The sequence below is a fragment of the Ictalurus punctatus genome, chromosome 10, assembly GCF_001660625.3.
Source record: "Ictalurus punctatus breed USDA103 chromosome 10, Coco_2.0, whole genome shotgun sequence".
Classification (NCBI taxonomy): domain Eukaryota; kingdom Metazoa; phylum Chordata; class Actinopteri; order Siluriformes; family Ictaluridae; genus Ictalurus; species Ictalurus punctatus.
Window position 1 is genome coordinate 29,079,418 of NC_030425.2, and position 26,011 is coordinate 29,105,428.

Sequence of the window (26,011 nt, forward strand, 5' to 3'; positions counted from 1 at the left end):
GAAAAAACCCACGTCATCGGGTCTCGTTCGTATTCATATTGAGCCATAAAAGCGTTTCCGCAAGAGAACGTTACGGTCCAGTCCTGAACGTGTGTAGACGTGCGTGTGAGGAGACGTGAAAGCACTTCAAATCGTATAACCGTCGAGGAGTTAGCGCGAGTCTATACGCATTTCTTCCAGTTACACACCGAACGTACTGAACGTGTTTTTGGTGGAACTCGGTCGCATCGCACTTTTAGTAATGCAAGAAATCAAGCGAGACGGATAATTCTAGACAGTCGATTAGGATAAACGTCATGGCGCCTCGTAAAGGAGGAGGAGTTAGCGCGGGTCCGTTTTAGCCGACACGCTAAAAAAGCCCGAGGTGGACGATTGAGTCGTCATTTTGTCATTTTCAGCTCTCTTTTGCCTTTTATGGAGTTTTGGGGGCGTGGTTAAATGTAAATGTGAATGTACCATGAAGGTCTTGGTAATCTACGGCTGATTTGGCGTTCATTAAACATCCGCACGCGAGTGTGAAACTTCCGGAAACCTGGCGTGAATTTTTTGCCTGGGTCCGAACGACGGAAATATTTTCCCACTGAAGCTTCACTAAAAGGTTGAAACGTGAAGCCCGAGGCTGGTGTGCGATGGATAAAGTTTGTTTTGTTGATAAACCGTGAACATTTCTGGTCTCTCAGATGTTCAAGGAATTTTTTTTTTTGGGTGTTCTGATGAATTGTGGCGTTGGCAGGATCGTGACGAGAAATAAACGCGCTGATAATTTCGGCCATGTTATCTTTACGTTTAAGCATGACGCGTCACATCAAGATGTGTTTTAATATACTGTAAGGCGTGTTGTGACTACGCTGCGGAGCAGTCAGTACAGTGCGCTCGATCGGTCTTGATGAATATTAACTGTAAAGAAACGGTGTCATTTTGTCTGGTGAGGGAACGACAGTTTATAGCCGCTATAACGTATTTACGTACGGGAACTAGCTTGTTTATAATTGAATGGAACGATAGACGGATAAAACCTTTGATGTGCCGCTCTTTAATGACTGAAAACGGCAGGCATGGGTTAAATGCTGTAGCGTAAGAGGAATAAAACACGCTGGGATAAAACCTCAGCGCGATCCATCAGTGATCATTTTACTACGACAGCAGGATGCAGGGGATTGATTTCATACACTTTATAGAGTTCATTTCGTATTATTTAATAGACGTAGCTTTCAGAAGAATTCGGCGTCACGATGCGTGTTTATTTATGTGCTGAATAAACTCCGTCGTGCGAGTACCGGCGCCGGTTCCCTTTGGATTTTATCTTCAGACGCAGTGATCCGTCCACGCACGGCATGGATAAAGGAGTCGATGACGGGTATATATTTTATGAAACATAGTCTTTAGAAGGTTCTCGATTTATGTGCGTGTTTGTGGTGAAGAGAAAGGGAGCACCTCTGAAAGACTTCCCCCTCCGGAGCCGCTCCTGGCCCGGGAGTCATTCGTCACGCAAAGCTCTGGTATTTATTAGCCGATAGCCGCCGTTAGCATCTGTCACCTCGAGTTTTTTCTTATCCTCTCTATAGTGGTTTTTAATATGATATGAAAAACTATCATCATATCATGATCAGAGGCCTTTATAGTTTGTGGAAACATGACCATCACACCCATATGTGAAGTTGCCATGAAGTTGGAAGCACACGATCGTATAGAAAGTCTCCGTACGCTGTAGCATTACCCGAACCCGTTCCAGCACGACACAGAGCGCACGAAGAGTGCGAGCTCCATGAAGACGTGGTGTGTGAAGGTTGGAAGAAGGTAGAAGAACTCGAGTGTCCTGTACAGATCCCTGACCTCGACCCCACTGAACACCTTTGGGGTGAACTGGAACTGGAGTCTCCTCACATCAACATCAGCGCCTGACCTCAACCTCACTAACGCTCCTGTAGCTGAATGAACACACATCCCCACGGCCACGTAAAATCTAAACTTCAGACTAAAACTTTACACTTTGTCCAAAACAGAAAAGAACCAAATACACACACACACACACACACACACACACACACACAATTTAGGACTGTAGTTTAATTCGGTTTAATATAAAAACAATAGTTAATAGTAGTTTAATATAAAATAATTTATATATATATATATATATATGTGTATATGTGTGTGTGTGTATATCATAATGTTTTAATTAGACATTACAGATCTTACTCGCACTCGCTCTCTCACAGCGCGTGATCAGCAGCGCATCCTCGTTACTAACACGTCACTTCCGTTGTAATAAAAGACAGAATTTACACTGCAAGCGCGCAAATACAGCGTATAATGACAATAAACTTAAATTAAACTACACCTTTTAAGCAGCTTGCACCAGTTTCCCCCGCCCCTTACACGCAGTGGAGCATTTCGGATATAAACATGACTCTGTCCTCGTGCATCAGTTTGATTTCCGCAGTGTTTAAAATGCTCCCCTGCCTTAGACGACTTGGAGGTTACTTTCTTCCTCGGTCACGTGACGATTTCGGCTCCGTCTGATGGAGACTGAGGTCGTGTTGGGAATAAAAGTGAACGCTGACAGAAAGTAAACTGAAGAAAGTCATTGTAATTGACTCTGGGAGTTTGCTAATGCTAGCGTGCGTATGACGTCATGCGCCGTTGTGGCTTATACTTCCGGTTAGTAAAAAAAAACCCCCGCTAGTGATACATTTGAGATGATATCAACTTTCTAAAATCCACACACTTGACGGTAGAGTACACGGTGCATAGTGTAAGTGTACAGTACTTCATTTGGCACACAACTTTAGTATTTACTCTCCGAAGCGTGTTTTCGGAACAGAAGTACTGTAATGAGTAAATCTCCCTCGTGCTGCGTGCTGACCAACTAATCCATAATGAGATTCATTGACAGTGATTTTCATAATCCATTATTATCGATTTTATTGATTAGTTGTTGCAGCGCTAATATCATTATAAGTCTGCGTCGCGTTCCTCCCTCCCTTTGTTCTCTGCAAACGTCTATCTGACTGCATTTTATCTTGTTTATTAATGATCATATAGGCCTTTGCATAAAGTTACAATATGCAAATCAGCACTTTAGTTAAAAAAAAAAGACACAGGACCAATAATGTTTTATTTTGTCAATATCAATATTCAAATTTTTTGGATAAATTTGCATCTATAACTGGCACATGATCTGAAACTTGGTGTCGGTTCCCTTTCAAAGGGAACTCCACATTGCGTTAGCTGAACGCTGTGGGAAGCGCCCCCAGCGCGTGACCGGTATCTGAAGCTTGTGTAACATCATGCCTATTAAAAGGCCTGCTGTGATCAGGTGACGTGGCAATTAAGCGTGTCGCGTGAAATATAAACGACACCTGTGAACCGCGCCGTCAGCCTTATCATCTTCAGCGAGACTGCATGTTGGTCGTTTGTGTAAAGCTTGCAAAAAGACTCTTCATTTTCTCTCTATCTTTTCCAAAAATAATAATAAAAAAGAAAAATCTCTTTTCTTTTGTGTCCCTTTAAAAAAAATGGAGAAAAGTATGAGTAAGAGAGTTCAGGAAGTGTGTTACGCCTTGCTCCCGTTTCATCACGTGGAGGACTGCACACTTTCTGTGTGAAGTGTCTAGGGATGGAGCATGCCATGGAAGCCCTCAAGAGGTCTGACTGTGCACATCGTGAACGCCTTACAATTAGGCAGCTCCGCTCGCGACTCGCTCTCTTCTCGGCCGAAGCAAGCCGGGTTTCAGAGCCTCGCGGATCTGGGAATCTCGCGTGGATCTGGAAGAGGAGCCAGATCTCTTGCTCTGTTTTCCGGGTCTGGCTCGCCGCTGGATTTTGGAGCTCGTGTCACGATTCCTCCTTCTGCTATGGAAAGCCAAAAAAAAAAACTCCCAAAAAAACCCAAAAACACACACACACACACACAAATTTTTTTCCAGAAATGCATGACAAAATTTCACGCTTCTGGGGAAAACCATGCATAGCCGTATTTATAACCCCGCGATGTCTGATTATTCGGCCATCTTGGGGCATGAACGGCATGGCTATTTAGCTATGCTGAAGGTGGAGGAGGCATTTGCAAGCTACCTCTCTCCATGGACAGCAGGTAATTTAGGGGGGCCGGCTTTGCCATCCAAGCCATGTAAGGCCACTTGGCAAGTGGTTGGCAAGGCCTACTCAGTAGTGGGTCTTGCTTGTGGGTCACTGCAGACAATGGCAGTGTTGCAGGCCTACCAAGCAGACCTGCTGAGTGAGCTCAACATACGGCGGCATTCAGCCAGTTCCTTCCCTGTTGTGTCGAGTTCACCGAGGCATCCATGAGTGAAACCCGGGCCATCGCTAGTGCGAGGGAGACACAGAAAGTGAGTGTGGTGGCCCCAACTGCCCCAACGGGGCAGCCACAGTCGCAACCTGGTACTAGGCCTGATCTGAGAATTGTCATAAAGGCCAAGCAGACAAAGGAGGAGCGGTCCTGAGGGGCCATGGAGGGACGTATCAGGGGACATGAGGTTGTTAGGGCAGTTAGCCCCCAGTACTACTGTAGGGCCCCCCCCGGGTTCAGAGGTGTGCTCATCACAGTAGTTAGCACAGAGCAGAGCCCAACGTTAGCGCAGGAAATAAGATCCCTCTTGAACAAAGGGGCCATAGAACATGTACCCCGTTCCCTGAGGGATGGAGGTTTTTACAGCCGTTATTTCCTGGTCCGCAAAAAAAGAGAGGAGTATGCAGTCAATTTTAGATCTGTGTCATCTGAACTGTACTCTTCGGACATACAGGTTCAAGATGCTGACGCTCAAACTTATCGCGCCACAGATTCAGTTTGAGTTCTGGTTTGTGACAATAGATCTGAAAGGTGCATATTTGCACATAGAAATATTGCCCAGTCACAGTAAGTTCCTGAAGATTGCATTTGGAGACAATGCATACCATTATCGGGTTCTTCCCTTCGGGCTAGCTTTATCCCCTCGCACCTTCACAAAGTTCATGGATGTCATTCTGGCTCCATTGTGACTTCAGGGCATCCTTGTACTAAACTACCTGGACGACTGGTTAATTCTAGCATGAACCAGGGAGCTGGCGGTTCAACATCGCCTACACGAAGAGCTTGGGGCTCAGGTTGAATCTTAAAAAAGTGTGCTTTCGCCAGTGCAGTGGACAACTTTTCTAGGGGTTATAAGGATTCTACTACAATATCCCCAACATGCATAGGGCCAGTCCTATCAACAGTGAGCAAGATAAGGCTGGATCTCGGCATCCCCTTCAGTCTCTACGAGAGACTGTTGGAGCTTATGGCAGCAGCAGCCAATGTCATACCGTTGGGCCTATTGCACAGGAGACCGTTTCAGTGGTGGCTAAAAGGTTGGGGGTTGTGTCCGAGGACAAAACCTCTGAGAGTAATCGGTGTTACGCGGCGATGCCTACGTGCTCTGAGAATTTGGAAGTGTCCCCAGGTTCGAGCCTTGGGTCACACTTCAGGGGTGTCTCCTTGTTGCAAGACGGTAATGACAGACACCTCCCTCACAGGCTGGGGCGTGGTCTTAGATGGCTGTCCAGCTCACGGTCTCTGGAGCAGCCCTCTTCAGGTGTGGCATATAAATTGCCTAGAAATGCGGGCCATATTTCTAGTACTGAAATTCTTTCTTCCTCAATTGAGGCATCACCATGTGTTGACAGACAACACCGTGGTGGTCTCATATATGGACCAACAGGGAGGGTTATGTTCGTACCCCCTGTTCAGGCAAGTGCAACTCATTCTTCTCTGGGCAGAGGGAAAGTTTTTGTACATTCTGGGCAACCGGAATGTGGGGGCAGACATCCTGTTGAGGCAGGGGCTGAGGCCCAGGGATTGGTGGCTTCATCCACAAGTGGAGGAGTCCATATGACTGAGGTTTGGCCAAGCGGAAGTGGATGTGTTCGCCTCCAAGGAGACAACACACTGTCCGCTGTGGTTCGCCCTCACTCCTCCCGCACCATTAGGGCTAGACGCCACGGTGCACATGTAGCCGAGGTCACATCTATATGCTTTTCTCCCATAGAGAACCATAGAGACCACACTAACAGAAGGAGAAACAACTATTTCCTCAAAATGTCAGTTTCTAGATGCGATCATGAAATATTTTGAGATTCCTCTGGAATATCTTCCCGACCAGGAAGAGTTCATTTTGATTGTTGGTTATTGATTTATTTATTTATTTTTTACGTTATAAATTATTAAGTGTTTTTAAAAATGTTTGTTTGTTTTATTTTAAATCAGACAGCATGGCATTTTCTTGATTAAAAATGAATAAAAAGATCCATCTTAACAACCCTAAAAACATCTTTAAGAACGTCTCGATATTGAATAAAACATTTCAAATTGAGGATGCAAATGTATGCATATTTAATGATATGATGCCTCATTTGCATAAATATGTGACAGAAATTTTGAGCATGTTTGCTCCAGATATTTCCAGTCAAATGGTTCTTTTCTTCATATCCTTCACTTCCTCTCCGGTCTTTCTTTCCTTGTCTCACTCCTCTTCTCCTCGCCGCTGTTGGTTTTCGCTCCTCTGCCGTCTCGTTCGGGAAGATAAGCGGCATGAGGATCCCATAACGACCACAGCGAGTCCACCGAAGCAGAGCATCTTACGTCATCAACCCAGTGACGAAGGCAAGCTCTAGGAGCTGCAGGGGAGCTGTGTGTGTGTGTGTGTGTGTGTGTGTGTGTGTGTGTGTATGTGTGTGAGCTTGTTAGATATGTGTTCATATTTGTGTACGTATTCCGTCTCTTCCTCCTCTTCCTGTTTCTCTTCCTCTCTGCGGCGCTGTGTGTGTGTGTGTGTGTGTGTGTGTGTGTGTGTGTGTGTGTGTGAGTGAGTTTTTAAATGAAGCTCGGAGTGTCTGGTGTGCAGCAGCAGCTTAGCTCAGTCTGCACTGCTGCAGCGAGACATGTGGAACCAGCAGGGTTACTCGGAGTATGCTCTCTACCCGGGACAGCCCTTCTGCAATGTGACATACAGGTGTGTACATTATACTCTGCGTGTGTGTGTGTGTGTGTGTGTGTGTGTGTGTGTGTGTGTGGTGAGTGATGTTTTGGAAGTGGTAACTGCAGACCTGCTTTGACTGCTTTGAAGACTAATCACGTTGTGTTAAAAATAAACTGGCTTGCTCATCGTTTTTCTAAAATGGCTCATTATTAATGAGTGATATATGACGAGTTTATTAACGCTGCGTGTAGCGACGCGCTCTCGGCTTCTCTCCGGCCGGTCGTCTTCACTTGTTTTTCCCGGTGGTCTGTGCTGGTTCTAATTATCGATTCTGTCAGATGTAGGATCGGGCGATATGATAAAAATATCACATCGCGATACTTTTCTCTGATACACGATATGTGTCAGGATCGGCCGATCCGTGTGAGTGGACTGCTTTGGGTGGTGAAATTATTTAACGAGTAAAAGACTGTGTGTGTGTGTGTGTGTGTGTGTGTGTGTGTGTGTGTGTGTGTGTGTGTGTGGTGCTATTTTAGTAAAACAATCAACGACGAGCTGCGATGAAGCAGAGTTACTGTTTCCAACTCAAAATTATTTTCCAATTATTTGCCAATGATTACAATTTTTTTTTATTTGTTAAATAATGAAACCTCATAGAAATGTCTGACTTTTTTAAAGCTTTAAAAAAAATAATTATTGCGATTTTTAAATGAATTTTATTTGATTAATTTTTATTACTTTTTAGAATTTTATCACTGAATTTGTGTTTTATTTATGTCTGATAAATACCCGTATTTGCCACGAAATACTCATTGAAGCCGGCGTTTCAATAAACCCCAACACAAACGATCTCAGTCCCTGTTCTCACTTACGCTATAGCAGCTATAAACAGTCGTTTCCTCACAAGCCCTCTCTTTATGTCTTAAAATAATTCCCCGCAGTTTAAAAAGAAACCCCCTGCAGCTTGTTAAAAAAAAAAAAACAACGTAATCTCCTCTGTCGGAAAAGTTAAAGGTATAGATTTACCTCTGACTTTTACAAAGCGCCGACACTGTAGACTCCTTCCTTAAATTATTAGTCTCGCGTCCGCCGCACGAGTCCCTGCTGTAGAAAGGACGACGTGTTAGAACGAGCGCGTTGACGTATATAACCTCATCACGTGCAGCTGCACTATAATCAGAGCCTCTGTTAAAGAAAACTAATCAACACCATCTGACCAATCACCATCCAGAACTCGATCTGATATATTACTGGACTAATTGGGAAGTCATGAGTCTTATTTATTTATATTTCTCTATATTCCTTGAGTGTTTTAGTTTATAGTTAGCTTGTTTTAAACGGTACTTTCCCTCAGTGATATCACTAACCATTGAATGCACAAACTTTCCAAACAGATGACGTGAAAAAAAAACAAAAAAAACATATACTTTCTTATTTAATTAGTGCTTATATCGGTTCCTGCGCAACGAATTGCACAGAAAATGTGCGTGGGACCCGTGCTGACCGTCCCATACCACCCCCCCTCCAAACACCCCCCCCACCCCGAATGTCTCTGACTTTCACCATTCCATAACTCAACCAGAAAACCCTCCGCAGGTGACTCCACGTCCCCGGGGCTGTTATCCTTTCCAGCGCGAGTTGAAATTAAGAATATTCTCAGTGGGAGAAGCAGATGGAACATTTCTTTTGAATACACACCATGGAATGGCAGGAACTTCCTAGAAATGCTGCTGTAAAATTCCAGGAAACGAGCCGAACTGGAACGTCTGTGTCCTGTCTTTACAACGGACCAATAAAATCGCAGGACGGCTTCTTTTCCTGTGCACAAAGCGTACGAGGAAACCCGACATGCCATTCTGCAGAAAGAAAAAAAATACATCATCATTTCTGTGCTTCAGACTCGCCCACGCCCGTGCAGTTGAAGAAGCTCGATATCGGACTCGGTAGTTCGTAGGTGACGGAGTTATCGGGGCGGCGGTCGTTCAGGTGGTAGAGCGGGTTGTCCACTGACCGTAGGGTTGGAGGTTCGATTCCCGGCCCGCGTGACTACATCGCTACGTGACGTGCCGAAGTGTCCTTGCGCGAGACACCGAACGTGACGTCGCTCCCGATGGCAAGCTAGCGCCTTGCATGGCAGCTCCGCTCCCATTGGTGCACGAGTGTCTGTGTGTGTGAATGAGAACCGGTGTAAAGCGCTATGTAGAACTGCTAAGGTTAAAAACGCGCTATATAAGTGCAGATCATTTGCCATCGTCACAAAAGTCTGTTTGTCCGCCGTTATGTCCTGATCGTCTGGGCTTCGAACAGGAAGACAGGACGTAGAGGCACTGTTGGAAATAACGTGTGTGCAACATGATAATCAAAAAATAATCATATACTGGCTAATGTAGCCGAGGCCTTTTTAAACACTCGGACGTGGTTTGCACCGTTCATCAGACTCGGGTAGGGGAGTGATGAGGAAAAGGGTTTACTGACCCCAATAACTGTGTTTACATGCAGCATTTCGGCACTACATCGCAATGCTATATACGATGTTTATATATGATGTGCATATATATATATATAAATATATAATGATGTATACAGGTTTGTTAACAAACTGCCATTAAAACAGCAAGGTTGGATTAAAGAAGATACTATTTTATTTTATGGCTACAAAAATGAGGGGGAAAAAAAACAAAAAACAAAACCGGTACAAATGTTAACCTCTGATATCATCCTGCTGCTTCCAAGATACTAACAATACTCGGAAAATATCAGAATTGTGACAGTTTTCTAACACGACCGATATTATATGGTCTTATACCACAGCACGGTTGAATGCTCGAATCGGATTGGTCAGTAGGCGTGGAGTATTTCCGTATAACGGCGCGGTTCGGACTGTAGTTCCGGCTGTAGCGTGAACGGCAGGTTTACATTAACGCGCTCGCTCTAATCCGTCTCGGTTTCTATAGTAACAGCTCACTGATGCTGTTCAACAACGCGAAATGGATAATTGTTGACGTGGTAACGGTTTTTGTAAGAAGTGTGTTAAAGAGACGGTTTCCCAGCTCGGGAAAGTTTTCAGGAGAGAGGAGATTACATTTTCCGTTTTTACAGTTGTGATGCGTGCGTTATATGTCGGGTAAATATTCTAGAAATTCGCTTAATTATCATAGTTTGATATTTCTTCACATCGCCCGGCCTAGCTGTGATCGACTTGACTTTTTTTTTAGAGGAATATATACTCACCGCATTTAAAAAAAATAAAAGGTGGCAATATCCAGTGTTCGGTCCTTGAGAAAGTTTTGTGTGCAGCGGTTAGAGGTGCTGTGTGTAAGCGCGAGTGTGTTACGGTTGCGTATAGACCATGGGAAAGGGTGTGTGCAGTGTCAGTCATGTGGTCGGCGGTTTAATTTGGGCTCGATTGTTTATATTTTGGGAAGCAGAACGGATTAAGTTTGTTCGAAGATATCGTGGACGTGTACAAACAGTTATGCTCTAGAGCGATGTAGCTGAGGTTGAGGAACTGTCAGAGCCAGAAGTCGCACACCATGCTGACGCTTGCGGATGTTTCTGCATCTCAGGGTTCTTTTGTTTGGTTTTTTTAACCACAAAGCGCATCACCATTTCAGACAGTTTCGCACGTGACGCGCTTGCGGTACGGCGAGTCGTGTCCTCGCATTGCAGCGGGAGACCTGACGATGAATGTGACCCGCTAGCTACCGACGCGTCGGCGTGTAGCGCCTCAGACCCCCCCCCCCCACCCCCCCCCACCGTGTGCAGACGTGAGATTCTCTAGCAGATTTAAATGAAAGCTGTAGAGGAAAAGAGAGCACTCATCCACGTGTCCGATCTCTCCGGATCCCTCTGGATTCGAGCGTGACCCAAAGAGCTGACTCAGTGTGTCGAGAGATGAGGCGAGGAGAGGCGAGGCGAGGAGAGCAGAGCAGAGGAGAGGAGAGGAAAGAGCGTGCGCTTCTGCATTCATAAAATTCACCGTATTTCTCCTTCAGAGTTCCAGCGAGGAGAAATGCGAGAACAGGAAACCGGCCCTTGTGTGCGTCAGATAGAAACTCCATCGCGGCGTCTATCCGTTAGCTCGTGATGCTAGTTTAAAGTCTTAATATAGATCGATCCGGCATTATATTGTGACGCATCGCGTTTTCGGATCCATCGCTGATCTATAAACGGCTCGCGAAGATGAACTGCAGTAATGCAGCAAAACAACCTGCAGTAAAGCTGCAGTGTGTACGACTGCAGCAGAAGTTCAGTATTATGGACACACTGTTAGTGACTGCTGCGGTTAGTGTGACGCTGCTGTCAATACGCGCTGCAGTCGCGTTCGTTTCTCTGCAGTCGCTATACGCCATTAAACAGGACACTAACTGCAGGCGTTCTCTCTCCTGCACGTGTTACTGTACACTCTGCATATCACTGAATATCACACGCATCTTTCCGTAGCGTTCTAATTAGACCGTTCCTCTTCAAGGGGAAATAAATCACAATGGAGGATAGGGTTTTTTTTTTGTTGTTTATTTAAAAATGTACGCATTTATTGATTGATTGATTGATTGATTGATTTTATAAACATACACACCTCATGTACAACTCACTCTTCCACACGATATGATACGATTTCAGTTCTTACCACTGAATCGGTTACGATACGATATAAACGTGATGCAATACAGTATGATACGTTATGATTCGATACGACGCTGTATGATATGACGCGTTATAATACAGTGCGGTATATTACATTGCCATACGATGTGATATGACGTTACACCGTACGGTTCGTTATGATGCAGTTTCCTTTCTTACTCGATACATTACGATCTTACGGTGTCTAATATGATATGTTACAATACGTCATGATGCGTTGTGATACTATACATTACAGTATGGTGTTACGTTGTTAATTTTATGCTACGTTACTAAATACATTAGTGCAGTACTATATGTAACGTATTTTATGTAATGTATAATAAATGTGATATTTATATATATATATATATAGTAGGATATTGCATCATAACACGTTTTATTGTATGCAGTATGATACGTTAGAATAGTAACGTATGATACGTTACAGTGTGATACTGTAGAAAGGATATGATAAAAAGGTCGCCATTAAAAACCTGCTTTATAACACATTGACAGAGTGAAATTTTTGCGAATCATAACGCTTTATTAACGGAGTTTATCAGCTGCCCTTAGACTTCCAGTGTGTGTGGGGGGGGGGGGTTGGCGTAAAGATTCTTTTTTTTTTCTTTTTCAAAAACCTTTTATTTTAAAGTTGTGTGATTTATTGCCGGGTGATGAAAAATGACCAGCGGCTCCCAGAAAATGATGCCTCCAGACTGCATCGTCATCATAAATCCGACATGATTCACTGCTTTGTACTGACGAGACAGATTTGCATTTAAGAGCTCTGTGTTGTTTCCGCTGCTGTCGAGTGAATTTCTGTGGTACAGGATTTCAAATTAACGTGATGGAGCATGACAGATAAAACAGGAAAAGAACAAAGGCCTGTTTCTACACTTGTACAAGATATTTAATATGGATTGTGGCTGGGATGCCTGATGTCTTTATACAGATGTTTCTGCAACACATCTGCAGTCGGTGTGCTGGAGAATTGCACTTCTTCAGGGATGTGGAAAACAGGCTCAGGACCCCTCTGTCCTTTATGTAACCCCCCTGTCCTTTATGTAACCCCTCTGTCCTTTATGTAACCCCTCTGTCTTTAATGTAACCCCACTGTCCTTTATGTTACCTCTCTGTCCTTTATGTAACCCCCCTGTCCTTTATGTAACCCCCCTGTCCTTTATGTAACCCCTCTGTCCTTTATGTTACCCCTCTGTCCTTAATGTAACCCCTCTGTCCTTTATGTAACCCCCCTGTCCTTTATGTAACCCCTCTGTCCTTAATGTAACCCCTCTGTCCTTTATGTAACCCCTCTGTCCTTTATGTTACCCCTCTGTCCTTAATGTAACCCCTCTGTCCTTTATGTAACCCCCCTGTCCTTTATGTAACCCCTCTGTCCTTAATGTAACCCCTCTGTCCTTTATGTAACCCCTCTGTCCTTTATGTAACCCCCCTGTCCTTTATGTAACCCCCCTGTCCTTTATGTAACCCCTCTGTCCTTAATGTAACCCCTCTGTCCTTTATGTAACCCCTCTGTCCTTTATGTTACCCCTCTGTCCTTAATGTAACCCCTCTGTCCTTTATGTTACCTCTCTGTCCTTTATGTAACCCCTCTGTCCTTTATGTAACCCCTCTGTCCTTTATGTTACCCCTCTGTCCTTTATGTTACCCCTCTGTCTTTAATGTAACCCCTCTGTCCTTTATGTAACCCCTCTGTCCTTTATGTAACCCCTCTGTCCTTTATGTTACCCCTCTGTCTTTAATGTAACCCCTCTGTCTTTAATGTAACCCCTCTGTCCTTTATGTTACCCCTCTGTCTTTAATGTAACCCCTCTGTCCTTTATGTTACCCCTCTGTCCTTTATGTTACCCCTCTGTCTTTAATGTAACCCCTCTGTCCTTTATGTAACCCCTCTGTCTTTAATGTAACCCCTCTGTCCTTTATGAAACCCCTCTGTCCTTTATGTTACCCCTCTGTCCTTTATGTAACCCCTCTGTCTTTAATGTAACCCCTCTGTCCTTTATGTTACCCCTCTGTCCTTTATGTTACCCCTCTGTCTTTAATGTAACCCCTCTGTCCTTTATGAAACCCCTCTGTCCTTTATGTTACCCCTCTGTCCTTTATGTAACCCCTCTGTCTTTAATGTAACCCCTCTGTCCTTTATGTAACCCCTCTGTCTTTAATGTAACCCCTCTGTCTTTAATGTAACCCCTCTGTCCTTTATGTTACCCCTCTGTCCTTTATGTAACCCCTCTGTCCTTTATGTTACCCCTCTGTCCTTTATGTAACCCCCCTGTCCTTTATGTAACCCCTCTGTCCTTTATGTAACCCCTCTGTCCTTAATGTAACCCCTCTGTCCTTTATGTAACCCCTCTGTCCTTTATGTTACCCCTCTGTCCTTTATGTTACCCCTCTGTCCTTTATGTAACCCCTCTGTCCTTTATGTAACCCCTCTGTCCTTTATGTTACCCCTTTGTCCTTTATGTAACCCCTCTGTCCTTTATGTAACCCCTCTGTCTTTAATGTAACCCCTCTGTCTTTAATGTAACCCCTCTGTCCTTTATGTAACCCCTCTGTCTTTAATGTAACCCCTCTGTCTTTAATGTAACCCCTCTGTCCTTTATGTTACCCCTCTGTCCTTTATGTAACCCCTCTGTCCTTTATGTTACCCCTCTGTCCTTTATGTAACCCCCCTGTCCTTTATGTAACCCCTCTGTCCTTTATGTAACCCCTCTGTCCTTTATGTAACCCCTCTGTCCTTTATGTTACCCCTCTGTCCTTTATGTAACCCCCCTGTCCTTAATGTAACCCCTCTGTCCTTTATGTAACCCCTCTGTCCTTTATGTAACCCCTCTGTCCTTTATGTAACCCCTCTGTCCTTTATGTTACCCCTTTGTCCTTTATGTAACCCCTCTGTCCTTTATGTAACCCCTCTGTCTTTAATGTAACCCCTCTGTCTTTAATGTAACCCCTCTGTCCTTTATGTAACCCCTCTGTCTTTAATGTAACCCCTCTGTCTTTAATGTAACCCCACTGTCCTTTATGTAACCCCCCTGTCCTTTATGTAACCCCTCTGTCTTTAATGTAACCCCTCTGTCTTTAATGTAACCCCTCTGTCCTTTATGTTACCCCTCTGTCCTTTATGTTACCCCTCTGTCCTTTATGTAACCCCTCTGTCCTTTATGTTACCCCTCTGTCCTTTATATAGGTCCTATTTCCTTTATGTAGTCCTTCATATAACCCCTCTGTCCTTTATGTAGTCCTTTATGTAACCCCTCTGTCTTTTATATAGTCTCTCTGTCCTTTATGTAACCCCTTTATCCCTTATGTAGTCCCTCTGTCCTTTATGAAACCCCTCTGTCCTTTATGTAGTCTCTCTGTCCTTTATGTAACCCCTTTATCTTTTATGTGCTCCTTTATGAAACCCCTTTGTCCTTTATGTAGTCTCTCTGTCCTTTATGAAACCCCTCTGTCCTTTATGTAGTCTCTCTGTCCTTTATGAAACCCCTCTGTCCTTTATGTAACCCCTCTGTCTTTAATGTAACCCCTCTGTCTTTAATGTAACCCCTCTGTCCTTTATGTTACCCCTCTGTCCTTTATGTAACCCCTCTGTCCTTTATGTTACCCCTCTGTCCTTTATGTAACCCCCCTGTCCTTTATGTAACCCCTCTGTCCTTTATGTAACCCCTCTGTCCTTAATGTAACCCCTCTGTCCTTTATGTAACCCCTCTGTCCTTTATGTTACCCCTCTGTCCTTTATGTAACCCCCCTGTCCTTAATGTAACCCCTCTGTCCTTTATGTAACCCCTCTGTCCTTTATGTAACCCCTCTGTCCTTTATGTAACCCCTCTGTCCTTTATGTTACCCCTTTGTCCTTTATGTAACCCCTCTGTCCTTTATGTAACCCCTCTGTCTTTAATGTAACCCCTCTGTCTTTAATGTAACCCCTCTGTCCTTTATGTAACCCCTCTGTCTTTAATGTAACCCCTCTGTCTTTAATGTAACCCCTCTGTCCTTTATGTAACCCCTCTGTCTTTAATGTAACCCCTCTGTCTTTAATGTAACCCCTCTGTCCTTTATGTAACCCCACTGTCCTTTATGTAACCCCTCTGTTTTTAATGTAACCCCTCTGTCTTTAATGTAACCCCTCTGTCTTTAATGTAACCCCTCTGTCTTTAATGTAACCCCTCTGTCTTTAATGTAACCCCTCTGTCCTTTATGTTACCCCTCTGTCCTTTATGTAACCCCTCTGTCCTTTATGTAACCCCACTGTCCTTTATGTAACCCCCCTGTCCTTTATGTAACCCCTCTGTCTTTAATGTAACCCCTCTGTCTTTAATGTAACCCCTCTGTCCTTTATGTTACCCCTCTGTCCTTTATGTTACCCCTCTGTCCTTTATGTAACCCCTCTGTCCTTTATGTTACCCCTCTGTCCTTTATATAGGTCCTATTTCCTTTATGTAGTCCTTCATATAACCCCTCTGTCCTTTATGTAGTCCTTTATGTAACCCCTCTGTCTTTTATATAGTCTCTCTGTCCTTTATGTAACCCCTTTATCCCTTATGTAGTCCCTCTGTCCTTTATGAAACCCCTCTGTCCTTTATGTAGTCTCTCTGTCCTTTATGTAACCCCTTTATCTTTTATGTGCTCCTTTATGAAACCCCTTTGTCCTTTATGTAGTCTCTCTGTCCTTTATGAAACCCCTCTGTCCTTTATGTAGTCTCTCTGTCCTTTATGAAACCCCTCTGTCCTTTATGTAACCCCTTTATCTTTTATATGCTCCTTTATGAAACCCCTCTGTCCTTTATGTAAGCCATGTATGTAGTCCTGTATGTAACCTCTGTGTCCTTTATAAAGCCCCCGTTGCCTGGTGTAAGCAGGGTCTCTGTGTCTTATTTTTGTGATTGCTGTATTTAAGGCCATTGAAATGTCATCACTCCTACCAGACTGTTCCTCTGAATGTACACGTGCTTCGCCGCAGTGAGCAGTTTAGTGTTGTGACACATCAGGCATCGATGATTAATGCAGTGTTTTTCTGAATGTAGACCACGTGGAACATAATGAAGCATTTCTGTCTGCAGCTGTGCAGATCAGCACTCCAGATCATTTATAATCTATTTTAGAATTTCTCCGTACACAACGCTACCCTAAAACCACCATCTGTAAACGCAGTAGTAATCAGGTCCTAGACGTTCTGCTGTAGTTCGAGTTCCAGGCTGGCATTTATACGCTGACCTGCTTGTAGCTTTTTATTCACTCATGAACGCAGACCCAGTTTTGGACCTTATTATTTCACAAGCCGTCTGAAATAGTTACCTACATTCAGCCGTGGAGTTTTTCATTTTTATGGACCTCCAGATTGAGTGTGGAATTTCGTGTAATAGCGGAGCGTAATTGCGAACCGGGACTGGATTTATCGTGCTTTTATTTCCGCAGATAGTTGTCTGAAAGCAAATAATAAGCATTCTTCCGTTAGTAAGCCGTCACCGCGGTTTATAGTGTCGCGTCATCGCTAATGTCTGACTTATGAGTAAAGGAACCTTTTGAGGAACTACGCAGATGTACATATAGAACGAACAAACTGCACAATCGATACAACATTTCAGTAACATGAGGTTGAGGCGATTGTAGCTTTTAGAAACGATCTGCGCTTTCGCTATAGCAATATAGTAATAATTAGCATCACCTGGCTTTCGCTGGAGAATCTGGTGTATTTTGTTATTAAATGCATCTAAGAACCTACTAGGAGGTCATTCGACTGTCTTGGCAGACAACCAACCACAGACAACCATCCTGTTGCACGTCAGCAAAATCCCTCAATTTTTTTTTTGTTTACTTATTTTGCTAACGCTCAATAGAATATTTGTTTTATTTTATTTACTCGTTTATTTAATCCGGGACAATGCACATTAATAATACAATAGAAAGGTCAAATGTGCCAGATTTAGCCGAATTGACTACGTTTACATGGACGGCAGTAATCTGATTACCGACCTTATTCTGAATAAGACGATATTCTGATTAAGGTGTTTACATGAGTCGTGTTTAGAATACTCCTTTCATGTACCCGTTTTACGTGTTATAGACCGTAGATGGATTAACGGTACACGTCATTACGTCCCCGCGCCACGCCGTCCGACGTCCCCTCAGGAATTTCACGTATCGACATGCGGTTGGTGTTCGTTATGGAACCGTATACGGTTTTGTTTTTAATTTTACGAAAGTTTCCAGTGAGGTTAATTATTAGTCGTGCTGTACGTGCAAATAGACGACCGCTTGAAGCCGTGGGCCGCGTCCCAAACCGCGTACTTACCTAAATACGTGTATTTCTCCCACTATGTAGCGGGTAAGTACGCGGTTTGGGACGCGGCCGTGCTCTCTCGTTCGCCGTCAGACGCTCGAGCGCTGCCGTGTGTGTACGTGTCCTGTCGCGCAATGCGGTGGAAACTCTCACACGACGTTAATAGTGTGATTAAGCTGTGTACGTGTCTGTAACGCGACTAAAACAGGAATACTCCACACGTCTCGATTCCATTCGCGTTTACTTCGAGTGTGACGTTAATCGGATTAAGGTCCTCGGTAATCTCCGTTCACATGGCCGTGTCGTCTTAATCGGGTTCATATCGGATTATTGTTATCCATGTAAACGTACTGAATGACTAATTAATACAAGATTCTGTTGGAAAGCCCTGCATGTACATGGAAATACCGAGAGCCATTCGGATCGCAACCTACCAGCCAAAAAAGTGTCGAAAAGATATCAGAGAGTCTGTATCCATTAGGAAAATGCTGTAAGTTCAAGAATGAGGAAAGTAACCCTGAACTCATCTACAGCACCTAAAGCTTCTGTGTTCCTGAAATCGTTCCTCAGTTCCTAAAGGGTTCCTGTGTTCATTAACGAATGAGTAATTAATGATGTTATTAAATAACGTACGCGGTATTGTCCTCAAACGGCATTCCGTAGTGTTTTATTGAAGCATTTCAGCGTGAAATATCGTGGCCATATGAAACTGTCAGACAGTGGCGCTGCTCCTCACTCGCAAGTTCAATGTCGGAATCGAGCGGAACCGAGACACGCCTCTGTTTTCGACAGACTCCGCCCCTGTGTGCGTAACCCTTGCGTGGCTTCTGAATAGCGCTTAAGTCTGTAGGTACAGCCGAGGTTCTGAATTGCAGATGTTTTGCTATTAGATCTTCGTTTATGATTAGGATGAGGAAATGTGTGACCTGGGAGGAATGTCTGGTTTCCTCTGTGTGTGTGTGTGTGTGTGTGTGTGTGTGTGTGTGTGTGTGTGTGTGTGTTTGGAGAACCAGAGCTTCTTTTGAAGTCTGTGTTTTTGTGGCACTGTGATACTGCACAACATTAAATGCGCTGAACCTTGAGAGAGAGAGAGAGCGAGAGAGAGAGAGCGAGAGCGAGAGAGAGAGAGAGAGCGAGAGAGAGAGAGAGAGAGAGAGAGAGAGAGAGAGAGAGAGAGCGAGAGAGAGAGAGAGAGAGAGCGAGAGAGAGAGAGAGCGAGAGAGAGAGCGAGAGAGAGAGCGAGAGAGCGAGAGAGAGAGAGAGAAAAGTCACAAACCGCAGCTGAGCTCAGAACAAAAACACATCAAAGAGCCTGGTTTTTATTCTCTCTCTTTTTTAATTTTCATCTCTCCTCCTGCTCTCGTCATCGTTCCTGTGTTCAGACGCACAAAGAGAAATACACACAGACCCATGAGACATGACTCTCCTCACTCACTCTACATCATTCTGCATTCAGGAAACAGGAAATACTCCTCTGAGCTGAATCGGTATTATTGTTATTTTAAAAAATTTTAAAAATATTTTTAAAAAAACGTCTTTATTTCCACACTTGGTAAAAAGGAGTTCGTATCTTCAGGAGGAGAATCCGTGGTAAAACTGCAGGTGAGAGCTCTCAGACCCGAGAAGTAAACACACTTACAGCTTCTAAAGCAGACGTTCCGACAGGGTCGGCCTTTGATCCTTCGATAACTGTTTAGTTTTCTTATTTGTTATAATTTCATAATACGAAATCTAACTCAAATTCACCTACATTCAGGATATTTCCGCCGATGACGCTACGTCTGGTGCTGTTTTCTCCGTGGTCGACGCTTATAAGCCAGCTGACTTTGTGCTGACGATGATAAACCATGCCGTGCTAGCGAATGTTATATAAAATAAAAAACAAACCCTGAGGATATTGTCGTGTCACGGATAAACTTAGCCGTTAAGATCCAGAGTTAAATGCCGTTCGGTTGAGTTATCGACTAGCGGGCGGAAGGTTAGCTTAGCTAGCTGTGTAACCCACGTACGTGAAGTCTGCAGTCCAGCGTAGATCCTGAAGGTGTGGTTTAGTGTATAAAGAGAACAAACGACGGTGTTTCAGTGCTGTTCGTCACTTTTAGAGAGCTGATTGTAACTCCTGCCCCTGTAATTTGCACTGTAATTTAATTAGCCTGTTAATGCCTCGTTAGCCGTGATGCGCTGTGAGCACACGTCCACACACTGCTAATTCTCAATTAGATGAAAATGAAAGGTATGCGTGCGTGCGCGCGTGCGTGTGTGTGTGTTAGCACGTCGTAACACCTGAAAGTCCTGTGTTTTTTTTGTTTTTTGTGTGCTTATGTAAAATCGTTTGTCATTGAGCACTGCTCGTGTCGTTTGCTCGTAGAGGGTTTTATCACCTCTTCACCTCGCTGTGAGCGCCGGTTATAAAACCGGTTTAATGTTTAACCGGACCGAACTGCAGGTAGTTTCTGTTTGAGTTTCCAGCAACAAGATTCCTACGGTGACCCGCTAGCTTTTCATTTCATTTGAACCACGCAGCCGATGTGGAGCTGATGTTTTTACGTAAAGCTGTTCGATGTAAATGAACGTAATGCTGCCACGCGGTTACGAACAGACCACGCGGTCCGTCGAGGGCGACGTCAGACAGACGGGACGTTTATTTCAACCGGATTCCTCTCCCGATTATCCGATCAAACGGCGAGGTCATTCACCGAGATCTGGGAGGAGTTTCGCCAAAAATGCGATGATGGCGCTACTGTTTAATGATGCTCTTATTTTTGGTTAAACATTACACCTGCGATACCGTTGCTTTTCGCACTTGCTAACTGTTTAACTTTCCTTGTTTTTAAATATTTCCTTAACACGTTTCCTCAAGGCCTTTTCTGATTCCGTGAGACTAACAGGCTTGTCTGGAGCGTTCTGGACACGATGGACGATAGCACCAGGAATCATTGACGACGTTTACATGGACGGCAGTAATCTGATTACTGACCTTATTCTGAATAAGACGATATTCTGATTAAGGTGTTTACACGAGTCGCTTTTAGAATACTCCTGTCATGTTCCCGTTTTACATGTTATTGATCATAATCAGATTAACAGCCCGCGTCATTACGTCACCGCGCCACGCCGTCCGACGTCCCTCCAGAATTTCACGTATCGACGTACAGTTGGTCTTCGTTATGGGACCGTATACGGTTTCGGGTGTTTTTATTAAATTTTTTTTTTTACGAACGCTTTAAGTGCAGTTAATAATTTGTCGTGCTGTACGTGCTAATAGACGACTGCTTGAAGCCGTGGGCTGCGTCCCAAACCGCGTACTTACCGTCTATATAGTAGCCGAGATAGATTGTATTTTTCCCCGCTGCAGGCCTGTAGTAGGCAAGTACGCGGTTTGGGACGCAGCCGTGCTCTCTTGTTCGCCGTAAAACGGTCGAGCGCTGCCGTGTGTGATCGTGTCCCGTCGCAAAATGCGGTGAAAACTCCCACACGACGTAAATAATGTGATTAAGGTGTTTACATGTCTGTAAGACACCTCCATAATGCGACTAAAACAGGAACACTCCACACGTCTTAATTCCATTTGTGTTTACATCGAGTGTGACTTTAATCGGATTAAGGTCGTTAAGAATTGCTGTTTACATGCCAGCTTCTTCATCAGAGTATCGTCTTAAGCGTGGATTATTGTTGTCCGTGTGAACAAACTGACTGATAGACTCCAAATATCGCGACGGACGATTTAAACGTCTGGGGGAACACGTGCTGTCTGCAGCAGAAATAAAGTGTGTTGTATTTCAAACACAGGTTTCCTTTTCACGTGTTTTGTGTCCTGGACAAACCGTATTAACCTTCTGCCTGAGAAGGGCAACAAAACATCTTTTGTACTTCCTCTTGTCCGTGCTGCCGAGCAGATAAAGCCGTGGATATCCGTGCTCTCAAACGTGAAAGGAGGTTTAAAAGACGGAAACGAAACAGTGTCTTATTTATCAGGGCGTTCTGAGTGTAAAATAATTGAAGAAATGTCTCCGCTGCTGAATCTTTTAGAGTCACCATTAGTGTCTGTAGCGGAATTTTCCTTTTCCCCTCGTGGTGTCGGGTAAAATAGCTAACGACGTCCTTCCCAGGGATTCCACGCCGCTCAGAGGATGAGATGAGATGTCTTTAGCTTTCACTAGCCGTTTTAAAACCAGTTTGCGTTCCCAAAAGCAGCAAAAAAAAAAAAAAAAAACCCCTAATTCTTGATTATAGTAGCAAGCTTGTTTAGAGGAAACCAATGAGCAAACGGGAATCGGTCCAGAACTGCGTGATATTCATGAGGATTTGGGACGTACGCATGCCAGACCGGGCCAAAGGTCACAGCTGTCGGAAAGTCTGAAGAGAGCAGTATCTTGTTGTGAAGGTCTGCTGGTCTACGCAGAGCTGATCTCCTAATTACCGTCCACACATCACGGCCTGGAAGAAGGCAGCGTGTTAATTATTTCCACCAGATTTGCTCAGCTTATCATCAGTCCCTCTTTCATCAGAGCTCGAGAAAACATCCAGCTTCCGCTCGTCCACGGGAGTTCTCGGTCCTTATTGATCGCCGAAGAGAGGCGTGTTTGAAAAGTCATTTGATTCTGGCTGTAAAACAGCAGTTCCTTTGATACGTTGCTCGAAACGTCCCTTTATAAATGTTTAGCACTGACTCATTTTGCACCAGTGAAGTAATGGAACCGCCGATGCGGGCACTGTCCCGGATTCGGACCTGGAAACTCGGATAAACGTCCACGCGCAACACAAGTGTTGAGTAGAATCTATCACGTGGCTTTTCAGCGCTGACGAGTGACAAATACGCTACGCGTAAAACAGGTCAATAGTTTTACTGTGGAAGTTGCATACGGTGTTGTACTATCGAAAAAATCTCTAGTTCAGCTGTCCGTTTTATCTCCCGGTACCGGCGTGGTTGTGGAGAGATGTGAATTGTTTGCGATACTCTACACACAGAAACCCAACAGTGTCCTGACTCATCTTATAACAGACACACCCTGATAAAACAATTCATTTGGTTACACTGATTGAAGATGTGTAAGTCAGTCGAGGCATAACTGGTTGATGATGGTGGTGTGCCTCGAGAAAGGGTTAATATGACGTAATGTCATTGATAAAAAAAAAAAAAAAAAAAAAAAGATAAATAACGACACCTCGGCGGGTTTAGTTTTCATTTCCTGCCTGCTCCGATAGATCACAGTGATTACATGCAGGGACTCTGAGTTCTGGATTGTGATTGGTCAGACAGTAGTGCAGCGAAATCACCGGATTATATTAACGCGCTCGTCCTAATACGTTCTGTATCATTTCGAAAGTACAGCTCATTCACAGGGACTTGTACAGAGGATGCTCCAATAATAATAAACGGATTAAAAAAATGTGTGTAAAATGTGTACGGTAGATCGGCACCCTGTCCAGGGTGTGCCCGATGCTCGCTGGGATAGACTCCCGGTTCCCCGTGACCCTGAAAAGGGTAAGTGGTATAGAAGATGGATGGATGGATGTGTGCGGTAACGATAATTTTGCTTTATCACACCACACTGTACAAAGGTTTAATTGTGTGATTAAAACTAGTAGCCAGGTTTGCTAGGAAGCTAGCTAAAATTAGCCTAGCTGTCTCAGTATGTTGTGCAGATATGTAGGCAGTCTCGGTAGCTCTCATATGCTAATGCGAATTACAGGGACTTGCAAAGTTGTAGCGGTTGTCCATGGTGATTTACCTTTCTTGAAGAACGTTAGAGCAGCCGAGCAACGAAAACTAACCCTACTCCAGTGTGTGTGTGTGTGTGTGTGTGTGTGTCCTCTCTGCTTCTCTCCTGGGTCTCCAACTCTTTTCACTGCGCTCTAATTAGCTTTCTGCTGGTGTACTACTTTTCCCCGAGCTGCTTTGTGCCCCACGGGTTCACAGCGACTCACTGAAATGTGCGGTGTAATGAGCGAGGTTTACCCAACGTAACCCTTACACTATAGATGGGGCTCATTTCGGTGAGTCCAAAGTGCGGAGGAAGAAAGGATCTGCTCGGGAACTAAAACATACGAGCTGATGTGTGAAACATGGTGGAGGTAGTGTCACGGCTGCTTCTGGAACATTCTCACTGATGTTTGTTGATGATGAACTCGTGATGGAGCAGCAGAACGAATCCAGAAGTCTACAGGGACATTTTACAGGGAAACGCGTCCGAATGAATCAGGAGGAACTTCATCATGCAGCGAGACAACGATCCAAAACGCGCTTCCACCTCGACACAGGACTTCATCAGGGGGGAAAGTGGAAGGATTTAGACTGGACAAGAACATCACCAGACCTTCACCCAACCGATCATCTCACCTCCTGAAGAGGAGACTGAAGGGAGAAATAAGCGACAACTGAAAGAAGCTGCCGGTAAAAGCCTGGAGAAGCTTCACAGAAGAAGGACCCAACAGTTTGGTGTCGGAGAGTCGCAGGATTGATGCCGTTACTGCGAGTAAAGGAAACGCAACCGGATATTAAGTGTCATTTACTTTCATTTGCTTCAAGACTTGTCTGTTCCTATACTTTTGCTCGCCTAAGAATGGTCTGGTCTGATACGAAAGATGTTTACCACGTCTAGCTGTAAATACCAGGAAACGAAAGCCGAAATCCTAAACTCCTGTCTCATCTAAAGCTTTTGATCTCAAACCCAAATGTCTTCACATGGTCTTGCCCTTCCAGTACTTTTGGAGGGGACTGTATATGAAATACTGACATATTTTGTCAGCGTCACAGGATCTTTCTAAAAAAATCAAAACGGTTCCCTAGGTATGCGAGTCGACTCAGTGTTCAGTGAGTCGACTCCTTAGCGAGTCTCTGCAGCGTCTGAGGGACGCATTTCGGCTGGATCGAGTCAGTGTGTCCCGGTTCTTTGCCATGGTGAGCTGTACAGCTCACTCAGGAAACAGAAAGGGGGGAAGGGGCAAGGCGATGATGTCATGTGGTGTGATAAAGAGAACGTTACCGATGGGAAAAGAGCAGTCTCTACTGGTGGATGCATCGATTGTTCATAAACAGATGCTTGGAAAAAAAAACCAAAAAAAAAAACAGGATAAAGTACGTGAGACGTTTACTAGAAACTGAATAGTGTTGATTTTAAGAGATTGTGTTTTGAGAATGAGAAAGTCACTCGAATGATAAAATGAATAATACACCCTGCCCCGCCCTGCCTGGCTGCTCGGCAGATTCGATCTTTAAATGAGATGCTTCAGCAGATATCTGAACGTGGTTTAAAAGTTGATTACAGACACCCTGTGATTAATAATGGAGCTTTAATTTACTGGATTTTTATTAATCAATTATAATATGCAAATTTAGACATTTCCCTTATGAGTACTGATTGGAAGCTAATTACAATGAACTATACTACAAACCTTCAGAGAACCCTTTAAGAACCATCGTAGGTTCTAAGAGCGTACCGAGTACAAATACTGCTCAATGTTAAACTCCTGACAAGTTCTTGGTATTAGGAAGAAAATAATCAACACCATCAGGAAATTTTCACTGAAACTGTTCTCACGTTACTCTTGAATACTTTACTAGATTAAAGTGCACCTATTAGGGTTTTTCAAATATTACCGTTCACGTATTTCACCGTAGTGTGTTATACGGCCGTCTGTGTCTGCAAAGTTTCAATGATCAAAGCGCACGACAAGCGGAGTTATCGACTCCCAAAAGAAAGAACCGATTCTGAACGGCTGCAACGACTCGTTAGTGATTCCTGACTTTACTTCCTGTACTAACCTACGTAGGTTTGTAACAAAAAGCCCCGCCTCTGGTCTTCATCGACTGCTTGCGGACATCGACTGCTCGTAGACCAATCACGACAGACTGGGACGTCTGACCAATCAGAGCAGAGTATGCTCTCTGAAATGAGGAATCCTCCAGAACGAATCATTTAACGAGTCGTTTGTGACACTGGGGGGGAAAAAGGTAACGCTGCAGTTTAAACGATAAGTGTTTTTAGACCTCGGATGCGTGTAAATCTATCCTATGAGAACTTTAAAACAAAACTAGGCCCGTTTCGAATCCATAATGGGTGCGCTTTAAGATTTTTGACTTTGTTCAGTCGAGTAGATTTTTTGTTTGTTGCATTTTTCAGGT

General features: G+C 44.1%; 1 protein-coding gene across 12 annotated transcripts in view; it reads left to right on the top strand.

The window, feature by feature from the left end:
* Positions 1-26,011, top strand: part of plekha7b (pleckstrin homology domain containing, family A member 7b) — a 133,146-nt gene that overhangs the window by 26,005 nt on the left and 81,130 nt on the right. The window contains exon 1 of one of the 12 annotated variants that reach the window (XM_053683296.1): positions 6,869-6,989. The exons of the other annotated variants lie outside the window; for them this stretch is intronic. Coding sequence (XP_053539271.1) covers positions 6,919-6,989 — 71 coding nt within the window. The 5' untranslated portion in view covers positions 6,869-6,918. Of the gene's footprint in view, positions 1-6,868; positions 6,990-26,011 lie in introns of those variants that run through there. 12 annotated transcript variants of the gene reach the window in all.